The 16,984-nt window shown below is 36.8% G+C and overlaps 1 protein-coding gene across 4 annotated transcripts in view; it reads right to left on the bottom strand.

Moving 5' to 3' along the window:
* ECPAS (Ecm29 proteasome adaptor and scaffold) overlaps positions 1-16,984 on the bottom strand; it is a 98,524-nt gene that overhangs the window by 37,913 nt on the left and 43,627 nt on the right. For 3 of the 4 annotated variants that reach the window (XM_060154641.1, XM_060154639.1, XM_060154640.1), the window contains exons 8-17: positions 14,031-14,112; positions 10,905-11,024; positions 8,912-8,997; positions 8,604-8,682; positions 6,482-6,531; positions 5,388-5,454; positions 5,172-5,294; positions 2,781-2,884; positions 2,258-2,381; positions 541-621 (exon numbers count right to left, since the gene is read on the bottom strand). In XM_060154641.1, coding sequence (XP_060010624.1) covers positions 541-621; positions 2,258-2,381; positions 2,781-2,884; positions 5,172-5,294; positions 5,388-5,454; positions 6,482-6,531; positions 8,604-8,682; positions 8,912-8,997; positions 10,905-11,024; positions 14,031-14,112 — 916 coding nt within the window. The remainder of the gene's footprint in view (positions 1-540; positions 622-2,257; positions 2,382-2,780; positions 2,885-5,171; positions 5,295-5,387; positions 5,455-6,481; positions 6,532-8,603; positions 8,683-8,911; positions 8,998-10,904; positions 11,025-14,030; positions 14,113-16,984) is intronic. The other variant, XM_060154642.1, reaches the window with a different exon arrangement.

Below are 16,984 nucleotides of genomic sequence, written 5' to 3'. Positions count from 1 at the left end.
ATTAAAAACCTCTGACATAAATTAGCTACTAAGGAGTCCTCTGGAAGCTCTTTCCTTGGCAGCTAGGACAGGACAGGCAGTAATTTCATCGTGAGTCTTCTTACTCTGAACAAGATTATCTCTTGCCATTTAATTAGTGCAAATCAGTGACTAAAACAATAGAATTTCCCTTAGCAAATGAGATAAATTAATCTAATTCTCCAACCTTCAAAACTGGATAATCCAAATAACCTCAATATATTGTTGGCTTTAAAATTGAAACCTAATTTGCTGTAAATTCCCAATAGCAATCAAGGCAGAGCATCTACTTCTTTCGCGAAGAGAATCTCACTGAGACAAATGTATTTCTAGACTCCACTATGATTTAAAATAATACCAATTACTAAGTACTGTTTTCCTAATAAACAACCTGGTATAAAACAATGATGTCACTATATGGGTTTACCTAGAACACAAAAAATTCACGGTCATCTCTTTGACTGTGACATTATCGTTAAGAACCTTTAGCGAAAGCAAAATAGAAATATATGTCAGTCCTACCTCTCCAAAGGCTGCTGGGTTAAATGGAAGGACAGTGGTCCCAGTCATGTACTTGGCTGGCGTTTTCATTCGATGGGAAGCCTAATAAAAATAAACCCCAAAAATCAATTACTGGAAAACAAAGCACATGTACCCTTTCTCAACTCAAAAATAACTGTATTTCTAGCTACATTATTGTCTGTTACTGTTTTTTTTCTAGTCAAAACATTTTTCCATTAATCATGCTTGATTGTGCATGGACCTCAAACCCGAAGTTACAGATGTGTTGCCTTTTGACTGGCTTGTTTAAAAAGAATAAACCTGGGCTTCCCTGGTGGCGCAGTGGTTGAGAGTCCGCCTGCCGATGCAGGGGACATGGGTTCATGCCCCGGTCCGGGAAGATCCCACATGCCGTGGAGCGGCTGGGCCTGCGAGCCATGGCCGCTGAGCCTGCACGTCCGGAGCCTGTGCTCCGCAACGGGAGAGGACACAATAGTGAGAGGCCCGGGTACCGCAAAAAAAAAAAGAATAAACCTATAAATCAACTATACTTTAAAAAGAAAGGAAGAAAGAAAAAAGCTGCAAAGATGACACAGTAGCAAGTAAAAAAAATAAAATAAAAAGAATAAACCTACTCCAGGCATCTACTGACAGTCACCCCAGGGCACTGCATTCCAGTTATTTTCATTAATAATAGAGGTAGAAGGAAAATATTAGCACAAAAGCATCTTCTGCCCACAAATATGACAGTGTTATGGAGAAGAGAATCATGGCTGCTACATACTGACCTCCAGCACCCTTAAGATGTCTACCTAAGCCAAAAGCTAAGACCACCAGTAGAAGTGAAAGGCTGTAAGGTATCCCCCCAGCACACTAAGAGAAACATCAATGTAAAAAGTAGGATAGTGTCAGGGTGGGGGGTCATGACTGTCAATACTCTGATCTACCAGCAAAAACAGGAGACTTGCAAAAGCAGATGCAATGCTCTCTTATGATCATGGTGGAAAAAGTCTGAACTGCTCCCTGAAGCATTCTTAAACTTATGCTGCCCTAAATAACGCCCTTAAAAATTAAAAAGGTATATTTTAAGCATGTCATGCCAAGGGGAAAAATTTTAAACACAGCCAATAAAAATAATGGTACAAATGAACTTATTTACAAAACAGAAATAGAGTCACAGTTGTAAAAATCAAACTTATGGTTACCAGGAGGGAAAAGGGGGGAAGGGATAAACTGGGAGATTGGGATTGACATATACACACTACTATGTATAATATAGATAAATAATAAGGACCTACTGTATAGCACAGGAAACTCTACTCAATACTCTGTAATGATCTATATGGGAAAAAAATCTAAAAAAGAGTGGATGTATGTTTATGTATAACTGATTCACTCTGCTGTACAGCAGAAACTAACACAACAGTGTAAATCAACTATACTCCAATAAAAATTGTTTAAATAATAAAAAATAAAATAAACACAGCCAAAATGTTGAAAAACATAAAAGGAATTGTAAGTAATTTAGATTTGGGCAAAACAGATTAATTACATTTGAGATTTATATTTTTCTCCTCACTTCGTACCTTCCTCTTATTGTATTAACATTGTTAGAAACTTTACTAACCATTCAACATTTAGTGATTAGCATTTTTAAATGTGTCACCTAAAAAAATGTAAGTTTATTTTCATCATTCATTATATGACTTAAACTATTATCTGAAGTTAAATACCGTACCTTTTCCTGGATATAATACACCATTTCTGGGAAAGATGGCATCTGCTTAGAAGCACTTTCTTTTCTGTTTCTACCAGGAAGACACCTTAAAACTCGTTGTGCCTCTCCATGAACTTCCTCCCGTCTTTCAGAAAGATAAATAAGAAACATAAATAAATTTCACCAACTGGAGAATGATCATATGAAGACTAAGAACAGCAATTTTATTTGTCATCTGTCTTAAATATATTTTTGGCTATCTATGCAAAGAGGCATAAAATACATGATAAGCAATCGCTTCTTTTTGGAAATTTCATTAGATGTGGAGAGTCATGTGGCTTTCATCTTTGAATTTTACCCACAGGAAAAAACAAGACAGGATATGACTACAGGTCTATATATTGTATCAAGGGAGCCATATTTTTAACTCTAACAAATTGCTCCTAAGTTCCACAGACGAACACTGCAAACAACACAAATTTTATTCAATTTTCAACTAAATTTTAAATGAACCCAAATTCAAATTAACACCTTTGAAACTTACGGATCTCCTGCAGCTAATAAGAGCAAATATCTGGACGGTATATGGTCTGAGGGAAACACCGTGCTGGCAAATTTCACAGCCACTTGTCGAACTTGAACTTCAGGCTATTTGACACATAAACGCACGAACACACACACACACACACACACACACACACACACACACACACACAGATTAAAAAAAAAAAAGAATTCAATTACCAACAACTCATTCCAGTCGAGTCATTTTAATTGTAAACAATCAAAATTTAAGTTGCTATTTCAATAAATATATCTAAATAAATAAAACATCATTTAGTCAAGATCTTTAATCATGTTGTTTTAAAAGTCTCTGGACGATGACATTATTTAAAGGATACTATTATGATCTAAGAGGACACTCCAAGTAGAGCAGGAAACCCCACCAAGACCATAACCAGAGAATCTCTCTGTAGATGTACATCCTCAGCCCAACCATCAGACCAAGGTCACTGTGGCAGTTTCTAGCCACCACCTCTGCTTCTCCAACTCTCAAACTCTCAGTCACATGAGTGAAATTCAGATATTCTGCAGGGAACACAAACAGAGCTTACTTGGAATCCCTACAAATTTAAAGCAAAATACCGCCAACGCTTTCAGATTAGCTCTTAAATTAAAACTGACTCCAAAGCAAAGCTTCAACTACATAAATATATCCAATTAACTTAAATAGATTAAGACTGTAATCTACGAATAGGAAGTTCAACCAGAAAAGCAGTTGTAGAGAGTCTACTGATGCTTAAGCTTTATTCTCATGTATCTTCCCCCTGGGTCATTCCTCCAGTCACAACATAAGTGAGATGAGAGATGCTTAGAAACATGTACTACCTCGTTTATTCAGGTGTTCTTGCTCTTTAGCATTTTTGGAGCTACTGTAAAGGGCAATGATATTAAGGACCAGTCTATATGATTTAGCCCAGGGTCTGGCTGCCTTACATGTAGTCTGAGAAAAGAAAATAAATTACCTTTGGCTTCGTAATACTGTTACATGATTTGCTCTGCATAAGTATAACCAGCACCCATGTGCATTATACAAGCATTCCATTTCCTTGTAAGGTTACCTACAAAAAGTTTTAAGTATTTGACTCTAATGAGCTTCCAAATAAGCCTATACTTCTTTGTCCATGTTCTATGATCATGAACCAGGTACACTGGACACCAAGAGCATTTGACAGTGGGACACTATATATAATAAGCCTTCTGAGTGTACATAACTATCCTGTCATATTTCAACAGAAACCAGATACCTTTCTGAACCTTTAATAATTCCTCGATATAAATGTGTTAATAAACATGGCTGAAGACCTAACGAAGACCCAATGCAGCCAAATTTCAGTTAAGATGCAATTCATATTAATCTCACCAATATTTGACATCATTCCCTCTTTAATCTCCCTCTCTACTCCTAGAAATGGAGGACAAAGAACTGACTAAAGCAAATACATAATGTATTATTTTATATTGCAATATTATATATCATGTATACATATGTGTATATAACCACAGATATTAAAAATTCTCCTGCAAACTCCCATGGCAGGCAAATGAAGAGGACTAGAAGGAAGAAGAGTATGTTTGATGGTACTGGCTTACTTCCTACAGACTCATTTTGATCCATAAATTGTGTCTTTCTTTCCTTCTGCTTTTCTCCCCCAATGTTACCTACAGAACTCCACCTCAGTGGACTGTAGTGCTCAGCTACCACTTAAAACAAAACACTTGCAACTGGGAGAGCATAACATTAAAAACAGTTTTCCAACAAGGAAGGCTTTAACCATAAGGCCTCTGTGAATATCAGTACTCTTTCTTCCCTAAAATCAGATTCCAATAACAAAGAATTAAAAGCAGATCATAAATCAGTCCAAGTGAAAGCAAATATTCCTCTTCATTATAGAGAGCTAAGGCAAAAAGCAATTCAAATTTTGATCTTAAAAATGTAGGGGGCGGGCTTCCCTGGTGGCGCAGTGGTTAAGAATCCGCCTGCCAACGCAGGGGCACGGGTTTGAGCCCTGGTCGGGGAAGATCCCACATGCCACAGAGCAACTAAGCCCGCGTGCCACAACTACTGAGCCTGCACTTTAGAGCCCGTGAGCCACAACTACTGAGCCCATGAGCCACAACAACTGAAGCCCATGCACCTAGAGCCCGTGCTCCGGAACGAGTAGTCACCGCAATGAGAAGCCCACACACCACAATGAAGAGTAGCCCCCACTCGCTATACCTAGAGAAAGCTCGCGCGCAGCAACGAAAACCCAACGCAGCCATGAATAAATAAATTAAAAAAAAAAAAACTGAGAGCTTAAAAAATATGTTTAAAAAGAAAATGTAAAATGCATACACCACCAGCCATTGTAGTTCCCATAGTTGGACCTACCTTTATTAAGTACGAAGCCACAAGTGCCTCCATGAGAGTCCGCTGTGCTCCTTCCAAAGTACTATAAGCTCCAACCATCATGGATAGTGCTTCTTGAATAGCGAGTCGCGTCTCGGGCTCTTCCTATGAAGATGATAAAAACAGTGTTCCCCTCCCTGTTGGGTTTCCAAGTGAGCATCCAAACAGAAAGCATACACTTGCCAGGTGTTTCCCTACCTTACATAGGGCTTCAAAGAGCTGCTGCACAAGAGCTATATCCTTAGTAAATAAATGGGGCATTCGACTGTAAGAGAATATGAGGTCATCATTACTATCAAAAATTTCCATAAGATGGAAAAAAAAAAAAGAAACTAAACACAAGCTTTCCTAAACTTGCAGTTTCACTTCTGAACCACGTGAGCATCACTGGATTACCTCCCCCAAAGAACCAAATACTTTTTAAAGTAAATATTTAATTCTTCAACTGTCTAATAATGTAATTCTAGATTAATATACCTATTATCCAGATATTCTCACTAGAATATTCCATGCATTCAGTTAACATTTCTGATTTTAAAATAAAGAAAACAGACGAGGCTAAATGCTATTTAAACTAATGACTCTGGTGACAAGGAGCTTTGTCACTTCATGCCAACACACAAGGGACAAGGTTTGTTGACAACCCTATGCTGTATCCGCTGATCTGAAGTGGCTGTCTTCTGAGCCCCCAAACTCCTTCCCTACACAGTGCAGAAGAGCAAGACCTAGTCTACACAGGCCAACACAGAGCCTGTGTGTACCAGGGTGTAAGCAGCACCTAGTACCACTGAGGATGCTGCTCCTCTATCTCCCTGCTCTGAAATACAGTGAAGGAAGAGGAAACCAGGAGGAACTGGGTACAGGAAATCATACTAAGCAGAAGAAAAAAAATCCAACTTTGGAAACAGGGCCGCTCAGAATCATAATATAATGCTATCAGAAAAGACAATCGCTAGAAAAACTCTTGATTATAGAGATTATAAACACTGGTAGTAAGTAGCAACAAGAACACTTAAGGTCAATCAAATGTCTCTAGGGTACAAGAAAACTGTAACACATTATGACAATCCAGTTCAAAATCTCATTTCAAGACTGCCATTTAATATGGTAACACATCTTCAGATGTAAGTTAAAATGTCTCACATTCATTATCCTTCTACAAGGAAGACATTGCTAAACAACCTATGACCCTTTCAGAATCATAAGAAGTTTATTCTCCATCCATTATTAAATGCCACAGTTTTTCTTAGTTTACCAACAGGATATCTCTCACTGAAAAAGAGTTTACTCACCTGGAGAGTTTTCCAACAGCTGAATATGCCATTGACAGTAGCTTAGGGTCCTTGAAATTAAGGGGAAAAAAAAAAAAGAACAAAAAGCAGACAGAACAAAAAACAGTAAACAGCAAAACCTTTTTGCTGCAATTAAATGCATTATTTTACTCCTTGTTAAACCTAGGTCTCACCCTGCCTAACTATATGATATCAGCATCTGAACAAAACAAAAATGTCCAAACCCAGAATGCATCACACTACTAAAAGGAAAAACAAAACAAAACTTTACCTCCCCAACTTACTCCAAAAGGAAAATGCAGTGGTCATATATGAAAAGGTTCTCTTAGCTGGTGCTAAGTTCAGGATAGTTTCAATACTATATAACCCGCAAAGACCAAAATTCACCACCAACGTACTAGGAAAACAGCTTAACTTATTAGAAAATTCACCTGCCCAACAGGCTAGGATCCACTCTCTCTCACCCAAAATTGTAGTAAGCTGGGGAGCAACTGTCTAAAAATCTGCACCATTAGAAACAGCTTCTTCTCATATCTTCCACCATAAAAAATTAAAGGGATCATAGTATTCGGGTGAGTTAATGAGGTTCCCACTCAAGATACAGATAGAATTTTACATGGTTTTATGAAAACCAATAGCCTGACATTACTTAGAACATAGTAACACTTCTATGAGCCGAAGTTTATACATTTAACATAGGATTCACACACCTACATGGCCACTCTTACAGACTCATCTGTTGGGAAGACATGCAGTGTCATCTGGAGGTAAAAGGATTACAGCCCTGTAGTTTATCTGGCCTCTCTAACCTATCTTCAAATATACAGTTCCTCCCCTAGAAGCCCCAAAGCATTTTTATTTCTACCAACCATCCAAAGAATCTGACTACGCCATAAAAATAATCTGAAAGTTTCCCAAGGCCTTATGAACCATGCAAGCTCTATTCAATCAACAGAAGACAGGAGAGTCAGGCCTAACACTGCCCCAAAGCACAGCTGCACAACAAATGAATAGCTTTTCATTAATAATATCTACTAATATGCCTTTACTGTGCTGAATAATTTACATGAATTATCTCATTTAATCTTCACAATAATCCAATGAAGTGATACTATTATCCTCATTTTTCTGATAAAGAACAGAGGTCCAAAGAATTTAAGTAACTCACCAAGGAACAAAACTAGAATTCAAACTCAATTCTAAATCCAAATGGCAAAATACTGGTCACCATACTACTGCAAACATGCATTCATGTTTAGCTACGACTTAGGAAGAAATACTAACTAGAGTTCCTGAAACCTTACCTTTTTTAGCAAATTCCCCTGAAATACTAGAAATGGTACGAGTAATACAGCAAGGAAAATCAGGATTTGAAAATCTACAATTCAAGGAATCCTCATTCCACTTAGCTTAAGGAATCAAAAATTTACTGAATGCATGTTCTGACAGAGTTTGTTTGTTTGTTTTATCATCTTTATTGGAGTATAATTGCTTTACAATGGTGTGTTAGTTTCTACTGTATAACAAAGTGAATCAGCTATATGTCTACATATAACTCCATATCTCCTCCCTCTTGCGTCTCCCTCCCACCCTCCATTTCCCACGCCTCTAGGGGATAAAAAGCACCGAGCTCATCTCCTTGTGCTATGTGGCTGCTTCCCACTAGCTATCTATTTTACATTTGGTAGTGTATTTGGTAGTCTGACAGAGTTTTGAATCAATAAAATCTCAGTCCCTAAGAATTAACACTGTTTCTCAAAACAAGCAAATCCAAATAGACCTATATGGAAATAAATCATAAAGTAAAATTTAATTCTTTTCATTCCATTTTTGCACAGTGCCTAAAAGTAAAATAAAATGTACTAGCTTTTTAAAATGTTATTTAAAGAAATGATAAGACAACCTCAAGATCCGTATCAGTTTTTAATACTTATTTCAAAAAAAACAGGGCAAAAGATGATGGTAATTTCTGAAATTTGCGCCACTTCAATTAAAAATGTTAAGAAATGATGGAGCAACAGCAAACTTTAACTATATCAACATATAGACCAGCAAAGTTTATAACAGAAAATACTTTAAAATATAAAATGTTAACAAAAATTTAAAAAAACAAGTCACTTACTTCTTTATATTCATTGATTAGCTTGGTGAGGCCATTCAAAAGCATTGGACCTAATGGCTTAATCTTGATTTCTGGACAGCTTTTTGAAAAAATAACACATACAAAGCAAGATATAAGAATTTCATAATTACATATCTTTTCAGATTATTACTTAAAATAGAGACATAACTGAAGTAAATTTAAATAATCTATTAAAATATGAAATATTTTAAGATAAACAAACACGATTTCTTTCTAGGTAAGATATACTTGCATCACTTCATCACTCCAACAGCTTGAAGACTTTATAAATAGTTCAAAAAACTTACGTTACACAAATGTGATGCACAAATTGCAGGGATAATGTTCTTAATTTTGAATTTGTATTTGTACCAAAGAGCCCATCATACACCACCTATGAAAAAGGAACAAACGTCAAGAATACCAATTAACAAGAATAGCAATTTACTATCTTCAAATATTATTAAGTATTCAACAGTAGGTCTTTTGCACTACGCCTTGTTCTTCGAAATTAATGCAGTTCTCTTTCATACAAATATTTTAGCTGACGGCCTTAGGAAGCCAGTCAGTAGCTTCAATTAACAGTCTGTGGAGTAACAACAAACACAATGGTAGATGTTACAAGTCTGCAACATTCGTGGGGCTACCACTAGGAAGCAACACAGAGTTCACGCTGCAGTGGGCTGCCACTCTCATGCAGGGGACGTGAGCAGAGAAGATTATTTTGGGGGTATTAGGTTTCTTAATTACACGTGGACTCATTTTGAAAACATAAATAACTATAAATAAAGTGTACACCTACAGGATGTCTATGAATATTCTGCCACAAACTTCTAGCTGCTTATTATATAATGTAGTGTTACTACAACCAAATTTTCTGAACCAAAATTATCAAAACACTGTCAGGGAAACAGTGCCTGGAAAGTGAAATAGAAGAAGCTCTGTGATTATTTTATGTTCATGGAAACACAGAACAGAGTACTTGAAATCAGTCAAATATTAGAGAGCCAGATACTGGGAATAAAAGTTGTATCATCTAAAAGGAGGAAACAGCCACTTAAACAAATAAGCCTTAAGAGGGAGAGATGCGAAGGCAGAAGCCAATGTCCACCACACACATACAGGGAGCAAGAGGACAATGTTCTTACTTTGGGACTGAAAGAGATGAGAGGCAGGAAATGGGAACATTTCAGATAGCAAGGGGCACACCGGAGCAAATCCTGAAACTGGAGTAGATGTTTACCAGGCTACAGGGGGGAGGGCCACTATGCCAGGAGTGGAGACACAGAGCCATGAAAACAGCATACTTAAACAGCAACAATCTCTGTTGGAGCATAAGGTACAGGGCAAGGGTATGGTGAGATACGAGACCAGAAGGGACATAACTGCTGCCTTTCCACCATTTACTGAGAACTTGCTAACTGAATGAGTACTAGCCACCCTGCTCTAAAGCTTCTACCTGCTAACCCACTCAGTCTTTACAACATTGCTATGAGGTAGCTGCTATCACTACATCCATTTTACAGACTTTTTTTATGTTTAAAGAAAAACAGGAAAAACCCTGAGGCTTATTTAAGATCAAAAGTAAGTAACTAATGACAAAATTATGCTCAAATGAATCTGTCTCCAGAACTGAGCTGGTCATTTCATTACTTGGACCAAAAGGCAAGAGCTTTTCCGGAGGGGCTCATATCCCACACCAACAAAGTACAAGGATTTCCAACTGCAAAAATAACTCTGGTGGCAACACAGAAAACAGACTGGCTGTGGGGAAGACTAGAGGCAGGGCAACAAGGAAGACGACTGTGGCAAGCAGAACAAGAAGTGACAATCTCCATTAACATCAGCATTCGGCAGACGAGGGTGAAGACACTGAGGCAGCAGCATCCAGAGGCTGTGGCCGCTGCCTTCACGAGGGATTCCAGTCAAGGATGACTCATTTTTCCACCTAAGTGACCAAGTTTCTGGTGCTACCATTTTTGGAAAAAAGCCACTCAGAAAAGCACTAGTTTGAAAGGAATTATCACCATACATTTAGGGAGAATGGTAACCATATACAGCATATATTCTATAATAAAAATTTATAATATATATTATATATAATATATATTGATAAAATATATATTTTATTATAGCTATAATTAAAAAGTATTTTCTGCAGCTCAACTTGAGAAAGAATCTCATTAATCTTGTTATACATATCAACCTACCTCCTGAATATCCATTAACGCAATTCTTTGTCTAGTTAAACAAACATGAAAGTTGTAAACAGGCCATTTTTCTCTGGAAAGAATGAGTTACCTGAATGTTAGCCGGGAACGTTTCAGCAGCTTGTCTAGAACGAAGGAGGTGGGGGACAATCTTTAACTTAACCCTTGTACTGACTGGGTCCCTTTTCAGCTCTGGCTTCAGAACTGCTCCCTGTTGAAAATATGTGTGATTATAGCTCAGCACTTCAAAATTATTGTGAATTGAAAAAAAAAATCATGAGAGATCATCTAAATCAATGGTCGCTCAAACTTTTGTTTCAGGATCCCTTTATACTCTTAAAAATTACTGAAACTTCCAAAGAGCTTTTGTTTATACTGAATACCTATCAATATTTAATATACTAGAAATTAAAACTGAAAATATTTTAAGTACTTATTCACTTAAAAATTGGGCTTCCCTGGTGGCGCAGCGGTTGAGAGTCCGCCTGCCAATGCAGGGGACAAGGGTTCGTGTCCCGGTCCGGGAAGATTCCACATGCCGCGGAGCGGCTGGGCCTGTGAGCCATGGCCGCTGAGCCTGCGCGTCCAGAGCCTGTGCTCCGCAACAGGAGAGGCCACAACAGTGAGAGGCCCGTGTACCGCAAAAAAAAAAAAATAATAATAATAATATTAAACCCATTATATACTTTCATAAATAACGTATTTTTAAGAAAAATAAAAAACTATATTTTCCAAAACAAAAAACTGCACGGTGGCATTGTTTTATATTTTCTGTAAATCTCTTCACTGTCCACCTTAATAAAAGAAAGCTGGATTCTTATATCTTTGTCAGCATTTAATTTGTTGTAATATGTTGTTTTGTTTTAAGTATGTTAAAAAAAAACAGCTTCACAAAGATATGTGACCGGAAAAGTGGGGATGGTTTCAGCCTTTTCAGGTAATTTCAGATACTTGATGCCACCCCCAAACTTGATATGCAATAGGTTCTTAAAGGTTAACTGCCATGTGGATTTGAAACTGTATCAATGGAACATCTGCATACTGTTCTACTAAATTCCACCAGTCTATCTGCATACTGAATGGCTCCCTTACCCTGTATGCTTCTGTAACATCACTGGTCATTTGGAAAATACTGGCTCACCGAGTTAAGCAAATATTTCATTACAAAACATAAACGGCGTACACAAAAAAATCACATTAATATCATGACCAATCTCATCAGAAAAGTCTGTAAGCACTGACAAGCTGTCAAGCTCATCGTGATGAATACAAATTTCCCAAAATTCTAGCTTTTGCTTAAGAGTTCAACTTTCATCTTTGCCAATAAAGCATGTTAACTGCTTTCTTGAAGCCTCATTTTTTCATTTTAAAAGAGAAAATACATGCCAAATACCCATCTCAATAACTAGAGTTTGCCTCTCTACTCCTTTTTTTAAATAAATTTATTTATTTTTATTCATTTATTTTTGGCTGTGTTGGGTCTTTGGTGCTGCGCGTGGGCTTTCTCTAGTTGCGGCGAGCAGGGGCTACTCTTCGTTGCGGTGCGAGGGCTTCTCATTGTGCTGGCTTCTCTTGTTGTGGAGCACGGGCTCTAGGCATGCAGGCTTCAGTAGTTATGGCTCACGGGCTCTAGAGCACAGGCTCAGTAGTTGTGGCGCACGGGCTTAGCTGCTCCGCAGCATGTAGGATCTTCCTGGACCAGGGCTCGAACCCGTGTCCCCTGCATTGGCAGGCAGATTCTTAACCCCTGCACCACCAGGGAAGCCCAGTTCTTAGTTTTTTAAGGAACCTCCATATTGTTTTCCATAGTGGCTGTATCAGTTTACATTCCCACCAACAGTGCAGGAGGGTTCCCTTTTCTCCACACCCTCTCCAGCATTTACTGTTTGTAGATTTTTTGATGATGGCCATTCTGACCGGTGTGAGGTGATACCTCATTGTGGTTTTGATGTGCATTTCTCTCATGATTAGTGATGTTGAGCATCCTTTCATGTGTTTGTTGGCAATCTGTATGTCTACTTTGGAGAAATGTCTATTTAGGTCTTCTGCCCATTTGTGGATTGGGTTGTTTGTTTCTTTGATATTGAGCTGCATGAGCTGCTTGTACATTTTGGAGATTAATCCTTTGTCAGTTGCTTCATTTGCAAATTTTTTCTCTCATTCTGAGGGTTGTCTTTTTGTCTTGTTTATGGTTTCCTTTGCTGTGCAAAAGCTTTTAAGTTTCATTAGGTCCTATTCGTTTATTTTTTATTTTATTTCCATTTCTCTAGGAGGTGGGTCAGAAAGGATCTTGCTGTGATTTATGTCATAGAGTGTTCTGCCTATGTTTTCCTCTGAGAGCTTTATAGTGCCTTGCCTTACATTTAGGTCTTTGATCCATTTTGGGTTCATTTTTGTGTATGGTGTCAGGAAGTGTTCTAATTTCATTCTTTTACGTGTAGCTGTCCAGTTTTCCCTGGAGCTAATATGGTTTTTTAAACAACTATTAATGGTTTAGAAAGCAAACAAATAATCTTGTATTAGAGTCTAGGTTTCTACTTGGAACACTTTTAAACACAGTTAACTAAACAGAACCTATGTTATTAAGCAAACATCTTATTTCCAGAATTCAGAAGAACCCACCTATTGTTCTAGATTCTAGACCACGGGTCAACAAACTACAGCCCGTGGGCCAAATCTGGCCTACCATCTATCTTAGTAAGGTCTGTGAGTTAAGAGTAGTTTTTACATTTTCAAATGATTTTTAAAAAATCAAAACAATAATAATAAATAAAAACAATATTTTGTAAAAGTGTATTTCATGAAAATAATATGAAATTCCAATTTCTGTAATGATAAAGCCTGACTGGCACACGGCCATGCTCATTCAGTTCTGTCCTGCCTACGGCTGCTTTCATGCTGCAGCAGAGCCGAGCAGCTGCAGCCTCAGAACGGTATATCCAATAAAGCCTGAAATATTTACAGAAAACGTTCATTGAGGCATAATCTGGACAATCGTTATTTAAGCACCTGAATTGAAAACACCAGATCAGGCAAACAAAGGTACCAGGAGATTTTAATCCACCTAGACTAGTACGGCTTAAAACTAGTATCAATATTTCCCACAGCATAGGTTCAGCTTAAATCAAAATAACCTGGAGAAAATGTTCAAATACATAGAGCCATGTCAATAAAATGCTTTTTATGATGATGTGAGAGTAAACAAAAAAAAACCTACCTCTTTTGTCTTCAGTGGTATATCTCCAAGGTATACCTTGTACATCTTATTAATGATGGCAGGATTATTCCAGTCTATCAAGCTACAGAGGGTTTCAACAAAGCTTGTTAAAATTATTATTTTTTTCTCCCACTCCAATAATTTCAAAAAATCATAGCCTCAATATGTGTTACCAAAGAAAAATATTATAATACACAAATGAAATGGGCAATTGACACTGCCCATTAAAGAAGAGAAGGAAAGGGATTAACTTCTATCAAAGTTAGTTTTCAAACAGAAAAAAAAGTCACTTATCCCACCATGATTCAAAGTAAGATAGATCAGTGTATCCAGTGGCCCAATTTGGTACTACTCAAGAAATCTGGACTGTCTTCCACTCTCAGGGCCAATGCCACAGAGCAGTTACAACACAGCAGAGCCATACTACACTTGTTCAAAGAGCCCTGAGGCATGATTCTTCTGTTCAGCCACTTGGAAATTCAAAAGTGATACAGAAAGTGACAAAAAACATTTTACCCATTAAAGCCACAACCCTAGGAAGCTTTCAACCCATGGCATTTCTTAAATACCATGTCACTGTGATCCCCAGTATCCCCCCTCTTATCTCCCAGCACCCACTTGCAATTTTAGCACCTAATTCTACAGAGCAGTCCTGCTGCCATTAGTCACTAAGACTTATTCCTAATTGGGGACCACAATAAGATGACTTACTATTGATGGGCACCCACCCTCTGCAGCAGCCCCTGCCAGTCATCTTATAAACCCAGCAATAATGCAATCCTGCATTTCACTTGATTAGTGAGATTTAACCATACTCTATTCTCTTTTGACATTGATTCTGCTTTCGAACTATGTTATATTTGTGCAAACATAATTTATCATGCTGCTTTGACTGTTTTTCTAATCCATCTCTTCTTTCATAGCTCATCAATCCACCTCTTGTCTGGATATCCACAATTCCACTAGCCTCAAAGATATTCTACTACAATTCTACTTATTATTTACCTATATCTTTCCTCAGCTGATTGCTACAAACTAATCCTCAAGCTCCATCTTTGTTTCCTTCCTATAAATACTTCAGGTTTAGAGATTTTTGACAAAACACACACACACTTTAGTAAAACAAACTAAAAACTTAATAGTGATTAACTAATAAGGATAATTTTCACTGTTTCTTCTACTTTTCTTCTTGCTACCTTTCTAGTTTTAGTTTCCTGATTACATGCTTGTGAAAATTCAGAAATGAATAACACAGAAAATAAAATTCCTTATAATCTGCACCATAACCCTCTTTATTCCTTTTCAGTAACAACTAACTTTGGTGTGTATTTTTCACTTCTTTCCTATGTATGTAAAATAGTTGGATGGGCATGGCAGGTAGATAAAGAAACAGACGTATCACTTGTAGAGATACTTTTATTTAACAAAATGGGATATCTACATATTGTTCTCAGCTCACTTTTTACCTCTTAACAATGTTATGCTATTTTTGGGAAAATACAATTGTTTTAATAAACAAAACCAAAACTAATTAGAATACTTCAGCACCACATTTATAGTTCCAACAATGCAATCTACTGTATGGTGTAAAGAATGGAGTCAGTTCAAACACAATGAGAAGTTTTAAAGGAAGATTTTTTGGAAAACAGAATGGAGGTTCCTCAAAAAAATAAAAAGAGAGTTGCCAGTGAGATCCAGCAATCCCACTGCTGGGCATATATCCCAACAAAACAATAATACAAAAAGATATATGCACTCCTATGTTCACAACAGCAGTATTCACAATAGCCAAGATATGGAAACAACCTAAATAAATGTCCATCAACAGATGAATGGATAAAGAAGATGTGGTACATATATACAATGGAATATTACTCAGCCATAAAAAAAGAATGAAATAATGCCATTTGCAACAACATGGATGGACCTAGAGATATCCCATTTTGTTAACTACATTTAGCATTAAATTCAAAAAAGAACTATTCCATAATCTGATTTTTTTAACAAAGTATCTTCAATTTTTCATGTATTCTCCAGTTTTTGCACGTCATTTATTAAAATCAGTACGTATATCATTTTGTATTATGCTTTATTCATTTGCCATTACTTGGAGGCAATTTACATGTTGCTTTATTATTTTTATAATTATTTGGGCAGATATATAATATTCCATAGAGGTCACATAATTTATTTATTTACCTATTGTGGAAATCTGAATTTGTTTCCTTTTTTTTGAACAACTACAGGAAATGGTATAATGAATGAAACTGTAACATTTTTCTAAATATTTTTCTTCTTTGAATGATTCTCTTAGGATAACTTCCCAGAAGATTCAGATAAAAGATTGTAAATATTTTTATGATTCATTACCTACTACAAACTGCTTTCCAAAAATTATTTCAACTTATAGTGTCAATCAACAGGGTATAAGAATAGCAGTTTGAACAGAAACTTAAATGGAGTAATCAAATGTTGCACAATTTTATTTACCAATGGGTACAAACTGGCATACCACTGCCTTTTTGTGCATGATTTGATTTTTTAAACACAATATTTTCTATGAGCCTATTTACTATATGTATTTCCTCCTGCGTAAATTAAGATCTATTCAACACCTCTTTACACGGGACCTGATTTTCATCAATATTAACCATAATACCTACATACCCTTTATTAAAAGCCATCTCAAATAATTTGAGATAGAGGAAGAATCAAAAATGAATAACTTCCGGGTTTTGACATTTTCTTAACATCAGTTCTTTAAGTTCACTTACCTAGACAAAGGTTTCAATTCTTACGGTTATAATCCTGACCCATTCCAATTTTAAACTACTTCTCCAAACAGCTTTTCTTCTTTGTCTTATACAGAATTCTGCTCTTTAGCAAACTGTCTTTCATACAAATTAGGTATATTTCACAATCTCATCAACTGAATGTCTCACTACACAAAACCC

Source organism: Lagenorhynchus albirostris, chromosome 7, assembly GCF_949774975.1.
Source record: "Lagenorhynchus albirostris chromosome 7, mLagAlb1.1, whole genome shotgun sequence".
Taxonomy (NCBI): domain Eukaryota; kingdom Metazoa; phylum Chordata; class Mammalia; order Artiodactyla; family Delphinidae; genus Lagenorhynchus; species Lagenorhynchus albirostris.
This window is presented reverse-complemented; position numbering and strand designations above follow the sequence as displayed.